General features: G+C 36.4%; 1 protein-coding gene across 1 annotated transcript in view; it reads right to left on the bottom strand.

The window, feature by feature from the left end:
- LOC110452894 (microprocessor complex subunit DGCR8-like) overlaps positions 1-12,734 on the bottom strand; it is a 49,823-nt gene that overhangs the window by 12,872 nt on the left and 24,217 nt on the right. Inside the window, exons 10-15 of the mRNA XM_021501632.1 lie at positions 11,573-11,671; positions 6,445-6,521; positions 5,932-6,032; positions 4,300-4,399; positions 3,175-3,231; positions 2,361-2,444 (exon numbers count right to left, since the gene is read on the bottom strand). Coding sequence (XP_021357307.1) covers positions 2,361-2,444; positions 3,175-3,231; positions 4,300-4,399; positions 5,932-6,032; positions 6,445-6,521; positions 11,573-11,671 — 518 coding nt within the window. The remainder of the gene's footprint in view (positions 1-2,360; positions 2,445-3,174; positions 3,232-4,299; positions 4,400-5,931; positions 6,033-6,444; positions 6,522-11,572; positions 11,672-12,734) is intronic.

Raw genomic sequence — 12,734 nt, 5'->3', positions numbered from 1 at the left:
TGATACTAACTCTATAGAGTTAATGTACTGTAATACACAGATACTCACTCTATAGCGATAATGTACTGTAATACACTGATACTAACTCTATAGAGTTAATGTACTGTAATACACCGATACTAACTCTATAGAGTTAATGTACTGTAATACACCGATTCTAACTCTATAGAGATAATGTACTGTAATACACTGATACGAACTGTATAGAAATAATGTACTGTAATACACTGATACTAACCCTATAGAGTAAATGTACTGTAATACACTGATACTAACTCTATAGAGTTAATGGACTGTAATACACTGATACTCACTCTAGATATAATCTACTGTAATACACCGATATTAACTCTATAGAGGCAATGTGCTGTAATACACTGATACTTACTCTATAGAGATAACGTATTGTATTACACTGATACTAACTCTATAGAGATAATGTACTGTAATACACTGATACGAACTGTATAGAGATAATGTACTGTAATACACCGATACTAACTCTATAGGGATAATGTACTGTAATACACTGATACTCACTCTATAGAGATAATGTACTGTAATACACCGATACTAACTCTATAGAGTTAATGTACTGTAATACACCGATACTAACTCTATAGAGATAATGTACTGTAATACACTGATACGAACTGTATAGAAATAATGTACTGTAATACACTGATACTAACCCTATAGAGTAAATGTACTGTAATACACTGATACTAACTCTATAGAGTTAATGTACTGTAATACACCGATACTAACTCTATAGAGATAATGTACTGTAATACACTGATACGAACTGTATAGAAATAATGTACTGTAATACACTGATACTAACCCTATAGAGTAAATGTACTGTAATACACTGATACTAACTCTATAGAGTCAATGTACTGTAATACACAGATACTAACTCTATAGAGTTAATGTACTGTAATACACCGATACTAACTCTATAGAGTTAATGTACTGTAATACACCGATTCTAACTCTATAGAGATAATGTACTGTAATACACTGATACGAACTGTATAGAAATAATGTACTGTAATACACTGATACTAACCCTATAGAGTAAATGTACTGTAATACACTGATACTAACTCTATAGAGTTAATGGACTGTAATACACTGATACTCACTCTAGATATAATCTACTGTAATACACCGATATTAACTCTATAGAGGTAATGTGCTGTAATACACTGATACTTACTCTATAGAGATAACGTATTGTATTACACTGATACTAACTCTATAGAGATAATGTACTGTAATACACCGATACTCACTCTATAGAAATAATGTACTGTAATACACTGATACTCACTCTATAGAGATAATGTACTGTAATACACCGATACTAACTCTATAGGGATAATGTACTGTAATACACTGATACTAACCACTGATACTAACTCAATAGAGATAATGTACTTTAATACACTGATACTAACTCTATAGAGTTAATGTACTGTAAAACACTGATACTAACTCTATAGAGATAATGTACTGTAATACACTGATACTAACTCTATAGAGTTAATGTACTGTAATACACTGATACTCACTCTATAGGGATAATGTACTGTAATATACAGATATTAACTCTATAGAGATAATGTACTGTAATACACTGATACTAACTCTATAGAGATAATGTACTGTAATACACTGATATTAACTCTATAGAAATACTGTACTGTAATACACCGATACTAACTCTATAGAGTTAATGTACTGTAAAACACTGATACTAACTCTATAGAGTTAATGTACTGTAATACACTGATACTAACTCTATAGAGTTAATGTACTGTAATACTATAGAGATTATGTACATGATACATAAATATGGTAAGTTTGGTCAACGTAGATGAAATAACATGGAACGTATGCTCCGAACAAACTTCGGTATCAAAATTAAACAAAAGGTCATAACTCTGTATATAGTAAAGCACGGGACCTAATTCCAGTGCACTGCACACTTTCTGTTGGTGATGCAGGTATACTTCAAGTTTGATCAAGATATCTTTAACGGTTTAAAATTTACAGAGCGGACAAGAATTTACTGAAAATTTGGCACTTATTTTACCTTTGACCTTAAGGTGAAGGTCACAGTGACCTAATTCCAGTTCCCTGCACACCTTCTGTGGGTGATGCATGCATACCTAAAGTTTCATCAAGATATCTTTAATGGTTTAAAAGTTATGTTATGTTAAAAGTTGCGATTAGAAGAACCAGAAGAACCAGAAGAACCAGAAGAAGAACCAGTACTAATAAAATATGTCTCCCTTCCCTTCATTCGAAGGGGAGACATAATACAGACTAAGTGGTGTGTGGAGGCCGCTTACCTTCTTTTCCTTGAGATTTTTCCATGAGGAGCGCCCATACAGCCTTAGTAGGGAGCCCAAACTTGTAATGTGAGGATGTAGCTCCTGTCAATGTAACAATTCAAAACATCGTAATATGTTCATAAGGTTCTGTAAAAGCATCCAAGAATCAATATATATAAATATTCAGTGATAAGGTAAGGTACAAGGCAGAGGTGTACAGAATCAATATATATAAATAGTTAGTGATAAGGTAAAGTACAAGGCAGAGGTGTACAGAATCAATATATATAAATATTTAGTGATAAGGTAAGGTACAAGGCAGAGGTGTACAGAATCAATATAAATAAATATTCAGTGATAAGGTAAGATACTAGGCAGAGGTGTACAGAATCAATATATATAAATATTCAGTGATAAGGTAAGGTACTAGGCAGAGGTGTACAGAATCAATATATATAAATATTCAGTGATAAGGTAAGGTACTAGGCAGAGGTGTACAGAATCAATATATATAAATATTCAGTGATAAGGTAGGTACTCTTTATTCAGCACAGGTGTACAGTTTCAAGATTTTAATACTAAATAATTTGGATTCTTAGTTTAAGAGAGGTTTAGGAAATACAAAACCACTCTTATATTTTTAAAATGGAAATATGTGAATTAAAAACATTGAGCAAAATTTGGACAAGAGATTTTTTTAATTTATTTTTTATTAAATTAAGATCAGTTTCCATAATCATGGAAATCAGTGGTATATTTTGTCTTCAATCTCTTAGACAGGGAAACAATCAGGATAGACTAGACCAAGATGTAGTATTAAATGTGCACTGACCTGTAGGATGGCTTGAGCTGCTCTCTGTTTACCTTCTCGTTTGTTCTTACACACCACCTGGGGAGATATTCACAACACATTACTATGGAACAACCATTAATCTCTACTGAGGTTAACATGATGATTTATCAACCTGAACATTACATTTCCTTACATGTAGTTTATCACTACAGCAATACATTCCTTGAACACCAATACAGAAATAGTGAGTATCCTGTCTGTCAGTTGTTGGTCAGTGATATTGTCCAGACAATGATATACAACTACAGATCTCATTTTTTTAACAAAAACGTGTCTCCCCTTATTAATCAATATTCTTTCCCCTTTCCTTCCAAAATAAAATATGCTAATAAAATCAAATAACTGTATATCTTCAAATTTTTTAAAGTATTTTGATACAAAAAGAATATATGAATAAATGCAATTAAAAAGTTATGACATTCGAAAGGGACACTACATATTAATTGTAATAGTTAAATTTGAAACATTAATATTCAATTGTACACTGTTCATTTATCCCTATTGGGGGCCGCAGCCCATTTCTTTTGCCCTCAGTGTGGGGCAGGGAACACTTTTAATTTATGTAACCTACAGACTGATTCAGTTAGCCCAGTGATACTTCATACCAAAGAGTATCAAAATCCTCTCAGCTGCTTGGACTAGACATTGTTTTAAAGAAAACTTGATGATGGTGCCAAAATACAGCAGCTGCACAGTAGCATAACCATATCAAACTCGAAATCCTAGGTGTCCACAGGTACTAATTGTAATGGGAGATCATCAAAGAAGTCCCCCAAACTGCCCCCATAATTGCAAAGATGCAAAATACTCTTACATACCAAATTTGAGCTAAATCTACCAATATCTAATTTGAACAAATCGGAGCCCTTGGCGGGCCATCTTTGTTGACCGATTGGAAAATGACACCCCCCCACCACACCATGATAAACACTTGTGTAAAGTTTCATTAATATCTGTCAATTAGTTTTTGAGAAATGTGCCGGAAACTTTTACAGTGGAAGAAAAAGAAGGTGAATACCAATAAGTCCCCCACTTTGTTTGGGGGACTTATTTAACAATACTATTCCCCCCAGAAATTACTCTTAAAAACTGTAGCAGACTTACTGTGACTGTGCGCTTTCCAACTGTCAGGGAGTATTCACTCTTCTGGTGTTTTAGGGATTTCACGTCAATCTTACAGTTTGTGTCACCCATTCCGTAGTTTCTGCAAACAAGTGTCACAACACTGAACAGTTTCAAAGATTGCTGAAAATGGTTACAATCAACGGTGATCACTAATTTCTAAGCACAAGTAAGAGTGTCAGTGCGATGGAAATCAAGGTGTCACATTAGTGTATCTGTACACTAATGCCGCATTCAAGTAGTTCAGCCAACTTAGACCATTCATTTATGTCTGGATCTAGTATCTTAGTATTAGTTGTCTGAATTCTTGCAAGCCTTGACACAAACCTCACAGATCCACCAAGTTTGATTCAAAAGTAGACAGACCAGTCATTCTGCATATGGTAAACCTCCAGTCAATTTGATAGGCTGATAATTCGATTACACTTTTTTGTCCAATAAAAACAATAATTTTCTGTCCAGTGATAGTTCAAACCCTGCTTACCAACATTTTGGCTAGTTAAAATACAAAATTGGAAATTACGTTATTATTGATTGACTTTGGCTATCGGCGTTGCAATTATAGCCTCGCAAAACTTACTCAAACTGATCTATTTTAATAGCAGCACTGATAACTAATAACTGAGTAAAGAGCTAGAGTAGTTTTCATGATATGTGACCATCATATGCATCTATAACGGACAAAATGTGTACATAAATAAGCATCGTGATAGCGATGGTTGAGTTTCTTTCTTGTTAACATGTGCAAGTTAAACAATTTTAGGCCCCAACCATGTATAACATCATATCAGTACGGCAAGGAATGTTTCCCTCACATCGCTGACAGACACGTGTGTATTGTCATGATATCACTGTTACAACTTGATTATATAACCGCGACCTGGCCACTGATCACTGATTTATTACTTAATTGATATGTTACCTGTACATATGCCAAAACAAACAGATTTGACCAAGTGGCCGATCCACCTGTTAATCCGTAACTACAGTTTCAATCAGCTGATATGTCAATACTCAAGAAAACCTTTACTGCTTTGCAGCCTATATAAACTTGTCTCTGCTTCGCGATTATGTGCAAATTGAACTAATAATCTATTATTAATATGTAAGTAAATATTAGAAAGACGTATGCACCATTATCCATTGCCAGATTTGCAAATATATCGTAATAGGCAGTCGTTGTCCCATACCAGCAACTTGACCGTTCCTCATGCTTTTTGCCGACGTCAATTCAGAATGATTGAATTTCTTATTTTAGCTGCTATAATTCGTGTTATTCAAACAGGATTAAAAATATTTATTTAATTTTGTTCGAACTGACCGGAAGTTTACTGTATTAAACAAATTAGCCTGTTCTAGAACTACAGCAGGGAATAGTGGGGTGCACTTTTGGTAGTCTATGTGACAAGGACTAGCCTATGCGCACTACATGAAGCAATGGTACCTTCTAGATTACTGACAAAGACATGGCTTGAGACGACCCAGTTGCTTAAGGATCCATCTAAACCAAATTTGGTAGTACAAAAGGAAACGTATTTTAAAGATTTACCACTATTTCCCATATTGGGCCCATCCCTATGATAAATCAACGTTGCAGCATCTGTGAACAGTTACCTGCTGAGACATTCCTGCAGAATCTGGTAGGGACTGGGCTGCCCCACCTTATTGCATAGCTCATACACACGAGGGTCCTCGATCTTGATCTCATCAAAAAACTACAATAATGCAAGCAGTTTATGAGTTTAAGCACATGTATCAACTTTCAAAATGATGTTCATTTAACAGAGATGTTTCTGAAAACCTTCTATGATTGTCTTCAATATTAAGACTTACTGCAATAAATCCAGAATTAACAAATCAATATAGATAAAGTTAAGGGACCATGGAATTTTCACTGTAAATGAAGGGAAACTGAACAAGAGATCAAAAGGCCCCAGCAATTGCCTGTAATTGTGACGTGAAGCAGAAATATCATTTATACAAGTAATTAAGGCCACTTAATATCTACCATGGGTGTCTCCAATCTATTAATAAACACCAACTTAGGATACAAAAGGTCACACTTGACCACTTTGGGATGGGGTGAGGGTTTCATTGTTAGGGTGATAATTCCCTCCAATGACTCACCGATAGGTCCTCGTCCTTGGTGATCTCATCTGTGACTTTGCTCATTTCTGGGATAAGTATACTCAAGGTTTCTTTGGCTTCAAGAAATAAGCACTTAGCATGACAATCACCACTCATATAAATACCACTTCACAGTACTGAAAGTAAATGTCTTCATTTTTATGAGTATTTATTGATAATTGTGCTTCAAACAGCAGATCTGTGTGCCCTAATAGCAATAATTACAATATATATGATTAACTTCCCTTATAAATTAAGTAAATTACATAATTTATATAATAATTATAATTCCAAACTAGAACACTGACAGGTCAGTAAGGGCCCCGTCTTGTGGCAATATATCCGCTATAATCATCAATAAGCAATCTGCCCATATAGCTGAGCTTGACGTCTGATATTTGGACTTCAAAAAGGGATTGCAAGGAAGCAAAATATACATTAAACATGTACTATGATGTGAGTCTTGTTTCCTTCCACCTCCATATTTGCTAGGCTAACAGAAATGTAAATACCGGTGCAATACTCATTTGTTAGCTTTGATACGTTTTATTTCACTTTAAATACCTCCTCCATCAAGAGCCAGGGTCATAATCAGAGATCCACTTTGTCTTTGACTTTTGGACCCAAATGACCTTGACATTTAACCCAGTGACCCTGATCTTTGGTCAGTTGAATTATTCTTTTAGTCGGACCAACTTTGCTTCATAATATCATAACAAAATGTTCATCAGTAAAAAGATACAATATTTGACCTTGACATTGACCCAGTGACCTTGACCTTTCATCAGTTGACTCCTTGTTTAATTCTGACCAACATTGCTTCATAGGGTCATAACAAAATATTCACCAGTGGAAAGATACAATATCTAACCTTGACCTTTGATCTGATGACCTTGACCTTTGTTCAGTTGACTCCGTATTTAATTCTGACCAATATTGCTTCATAGTGTCATAACAAAATGTTCATCAGTGAAAAAATGCAAAAATAGACATTGACCTTTGAACCTAATGACCTTGACCTATGACCTCGACTTTTTACCTCAGTGTGTCTACATGTTTAATTTCGACCAACTTCGCTTCATCATGTCATAACAAAATGCTCATCAGTGAAAAGATGCAAAATTTGACCTGGACCTGGACCTTTTAACATTTACCTTTGACCTTTGACCTGTTACCTGAGTGTGTATTTTTGTGAACTGAACATCTTGACCATGTTTTATGTAAATCGGTCATTTAATACAAAAGTTATTAGCCAGGAACAAAATTTGTGGACGGACAGACAGACAGAGTGATTACTATAGGGTACCCGTATCTATGCTTTGTTACAAGTTTTGTGATTGGTTAATACTGTATATACTTTTAATTTGTGGGGTCAATAGTTCATGGTTCCATATTAAGTACATATTTGTGGGGGTTAAATTCTGCTGTGCACCCGAATCCCATGTGTCTTGCAAAGTAATTTGAGTGTCATCACTTAAGGGTTAAACCTCGAAATACAGATAACCGTTAGAAAACACTGATCCCAAGCATTGTCATCCACCAGTGACTGCACTTGAAAGAAAATCAGATGTGTATGTACCTTTGTAGAAGTAAACTGTAATCAATTAATCACCTACTGTGTACACATACATTGTACATATGTTGTGGCCACTTATATGTAAGTGTTGTTTTTACATAGACTGCCCATTTTTCCAGTGATTATCTGATTTGAGTTCATTTAAACTTGCACAACAGCGTTGGGTTATAAGTATTTCCAACATGTTGTGATAAGGCCTGTAAAAGTGGTTAGCATTTTTGATAATTTTGCTGGTGTTAAGAATTCGCGGATATTGGTCGAAACATGAATATAGCAAAATTTAAAACACCCACGAAATAAAACCGCTGTGTACAGTAGTAGCACATGTGATATTAGTATGAACAGCGGGTTTTTATTTTTTCTACATTTAGAATTTTCCAAATCCCCATTTTTCAATAAGCTATTGTTATTCAAGTTGTCTCCCATTGCATAAACCAAACACACTGTGAAAAATATTGCTAGATGTGCTTATCATTGTTTGTTTATTGTGTTTGTCTTCTTGTTTATTATTGTTCGTGTTAGAGGTTTGGAAAATAAATCAGCCTATGCCATTTTAACAATAGTGACATGTTCTAATGTCCAATATATCGACGATATCAATCTGACAAAGCTGAAACTGATAAGGCATTCTGATGTGACATAGCGATCAAAATAGTGGCGATATAGGGAATGAAACGGAATGTATGCAACATTATTAAATATGAACAGGGGTAAATGAACTTACACACTTCACACATAAATGTTATTCACAATTGTCCATGAACATGTCAAATGCTGCATGTAAACACTACCGTCTACCAAACATAGTAAGGGCGAGACTAACAACAACCCAACTCAGAGTGATGCAGGGTTGGAATTAACACACATTACTGGATGACATTCATCAGTTTGGTACAAATAATAAATTCTAAGGGTTTTTTTAACACATAAAGTAACTGAAAAAATATTTTGCGAGCTTTCAAGGTAGTTTCCTTCATCAAGCAAAGAGTTGAAATGACAGGTGTTTCGACCCTAAACTGCTGAAAACTACTCACTAGTTATATAAGCCACAGTGTGCAGAATCAACAGTCAGCTGTCAGAAAATAAAGGAACTTTTCGCCCAAAAGCACCATAATACTGCAGGCAGTCAGAGGGACAGGGAATATGTTTATAGCACCGTAATACTGCAGGCAGTCAGAGGGACAGGTAAAATGTTTATAGCACCGTAATAGTGCAGGCAGGCAGAGGGACAGGTAATATGTTTATAGCACAGTAATACTGCAGGCAGGCAGACGGACAGGTAAAATGTTTATAGCACCGTAATAATGCAGGCAGGCAGAGGGACAGGGAATATGTTTATAGCCCCGTAATACTGCAGGCAGTCAGAGGGACAGGTAATATGTTTATAGCACCATAATACTGCAGGCAGTCAGAGGGACAGGTAATATGTTTATAGCACCATAATACTGCAGGCAGTCAGAGGGACAGGTAATATGTTTATAGCACCGTAATACTGCAGGCAGTTCGAGGGACAGGGAATATGTTTATAGCACTGTAAGACTGCAGGCAGAGGGACAGGGAATATGTTTATAGTACCGTAATACTGCAGGCAGGTAGAGGGACAGGGAATAGGTTTATAGCATCGTTATACTGCAGGCAGGCAGAGGGCAGGGAATATGTTTATAGCACCGTAATACTGAAGGCAGGCAGAGGGACAGGTAATATGTTTATAGCACCATAATACTGCAGGCAGTCAGAGGGACAGGTAATATGTTTATAGCACAGTAATACCGCAGGCAGGCAGAGGGACAGGTAATATGTTTAAAGCACAGTAATACTGCAGGCAGGCAGAGGGGCAGGGAATATGTTTATAGCACCGTAATACTGAAGGCAGTCAGAGGGACAGGGAATATGTTTATAGCACCTTAATACTGCAGGCAGTCAGAGGGACAGGTAAAATGTTTATAGCACCGTAATACTGCAGGCAGTCAGACGGACAGGGAATATGTTTATAGCACCGTAATACTGAAGGCAGGCAGAGGGACAGGAAATATGTTTATAGCACAGTAATACTGCAGACAGGCAGAGGGACAGGTAATATGTTTATAGCACCGTAATACTGAAGGCAGGCAGAGGGACAGGAAATATGTTTATAGCACCGTAATACTGCAGGCATGCAGAGGGACAGGGAATATGTTTATAGCACTGTAATACTGCAGGCAGTCAGAGGGACAGGGAATATGTTAATAGCACCGTAATACTGCAGGCAGGTAGAGGCACAGGGAATAGGTTTATAGCACCGTTATACTGCAGGCAGGCAGAGGGCAGGGAATATGTTTATAGCACCGTAATACTGCAGGCAGTTCGAGGGACAGGGAATATGTTTATAGCACTGTAAGACTGCAGGCAGAGGGACAGGGAATATGTTTATAGCACAGTAATACTGCAGGCAGGCAGACTGACAGGTAAAATGTTTATAGCACCGTAATAGTGCAGGCAGGCAGAGGGACAGGTAATATGTTTATAGCACCGTAATACTGAAGGCAGGCAGAGGGACAGGAAATATGTTTATAGCACAGTAATACTGCAGGCAGGCAGACTGACAGGTAAAATGTTTATAGCACCGTAATACTGCAGGCAGGTAGAGGGACAGGGAATAGGTTTATAGCACCGTTATACTGCAGGCAGGCAGAGGGCAGGTAATATGTTTATAGCACCGTAATACTGCAGGCAGGCAGAGGGACAGGGAATATGTTTATAGCACAGTAATAATTGCAGGCAGGCAGAGGGACAGGTAATATGTTTATAGCACCGTAATACTGCAGGCAGTCAGAGGGACAGGGAATATGTTTATCCATTCTACCACTGGATGTTAAAATGCCACATAATGTTCCTCCCACGACATACAAATGATTTCTTATATTCCTGAATGATCCATGACACAAAAAGACATGATGAGTCTTCCACTCATAATAAACACTGCTTATGTCATACTGAGTGTCAACACTGGCCTTCCCCAAATCATCATCCCTAGAGGTCACATTTACACCAGATAACAATGGCAAAAATTCTCGCTATGTAAAATTGCTTTTAAAAGTTATACCTCATTTGAATATTAAACCAATGTTTTCCTCAGTAAGGTTGCTTAAGCTGAAGGAAGCAGTCATGGGAAAAGTTTCATGTGAATTAGTTTTGAAATCTCCGAAATGACGTTGAGATTTTACGACATATTACTGCACAAATTTTATGAATTATAGAAAAATTGTTGCTAATTTGGTGTTCCTTTCCATTGATAGTGATTTGGAATTATAACAGTGTTATTGTAAGGGCTCAGCACTGACCGTGTTCCTAATTTTAGGTCTACATGTTTATACTCTTCCCTATAGGGAAATTTTCATCCAGGTCAATAATTACCCTTTACCGATGACATCTTTATTCGTGCAGTGTTAAATTTTGTTAATGTTTGGCAAAGGCACCATAACACATGAAGCAACGTATGTTTTTAGTACTATGAATGCAACTTCAAATTTGATGTTCAGATTGTGAGCATGCAACACATCAGTAGTTTATTACCTGCTGCCATTTTGGCTGACTTTTTACTGCTGGAATACCCGGTACCGTACTCTATATCACTGATCACAACAGTAGCACTGTAAGGGTTCTGGGCATTCTCTGTCAACATAGAACATGGGATAAAAACAGCTACAACTGGTCAACACAATATACAACTAATTACCTATAGTGGAGTGTATAGATATATAGACTTGCACAAGTTTCCATTGCATAGTTTCATATCCCATATGAAATGGAAACAATTGAAAATGTTTTTTTGTATCACATGATCAAGAATTTTGAGATCGGGAGCATTTCAATGATCACTCCTGAAGTGTAAAATTCTGCCATCTTGGTTCTATATTGTTTCGTTTGATAACGTCACCCTAGGTCATACTACATCAGTTCATATGCAAAAATATGACATGAGCATACTCGCTGAATAATAATGTGACTGATAAAATGATTTCTTGCCCACCCTACCAAGTGATCCTCATGTTCCACCAGTACTGGAATTTCTATCCAACATTGAGTATGGACCATTATTGTCATGTCACAAACTCATAGTGTTGTGATTTAGATGTCACAACAAACTTGTTGAAAAATAGCATCCAACATCCGATTGGCATTGACTTTCACAGTCCTGAAATGGCTTTTTTCTCTACTTTTTGATAGTTCAATAAGACAAGAAATAGAAACTGAAGGTAATTCACACCCTCAGGATAAAATATCAAAAGAAATAAGAGGCCCATGGGCCATAACGGTCACCTGATGTATTTGTACAGAGAGTTGATTTTGTTTTTAACATGAACAGAAATATTATTCAAAGTGACAAAAAACAATAAAACCACCTTATTCAATATCTAGCATACAGATTTAAGACTAAAAAGTATTTGAAACTAGCACCTCTGATTCTAAACAAGGAAAATGAAGAAATTTTAGCACACTGACTCCTTTGGGCCCCACCCTACAGCCCTTGGGGGTAGGGCTGGATCAAAATTTTCAAAGTATCAAACTGTCAACTCAAGGTTATAATTCCAATCAAGTTATTAACATGTAATATTCAAAAGTTCATTTGCCATTATAAACCATAATAAAGTTTCCCCCCCCCCCCTCCTTCCTTAGGGGCTAAACGTGAGACCCTAGGGTCATAAACCTTAAGACCCTTCCATCTATGAAGAGT

The sequence above is a fragment of the Mizuhopecten yessoensis genome, unplaced genomic scaffold, assembly GCF_002113885.1.
Source record: "Mizuhopecten yessoensis strain PY_sf001 unplaced genomic scaffold, ASM211388v2 scaffold785, whole genome shotgun sequence".
In the NCBI taxonomy this organism is placed as follows: Eukaryota; Metazoa; Mollusca; class Bivalvia; order Pectinida; family Pectinidae; genus Mizuhopecten; species Mizuhopecten yessoensis.
The sequence above is the reverse complement of the archived record's forward strand: the minus strand, read 5'-3'. Positions and strand labels throughout refer to the sequence as shown.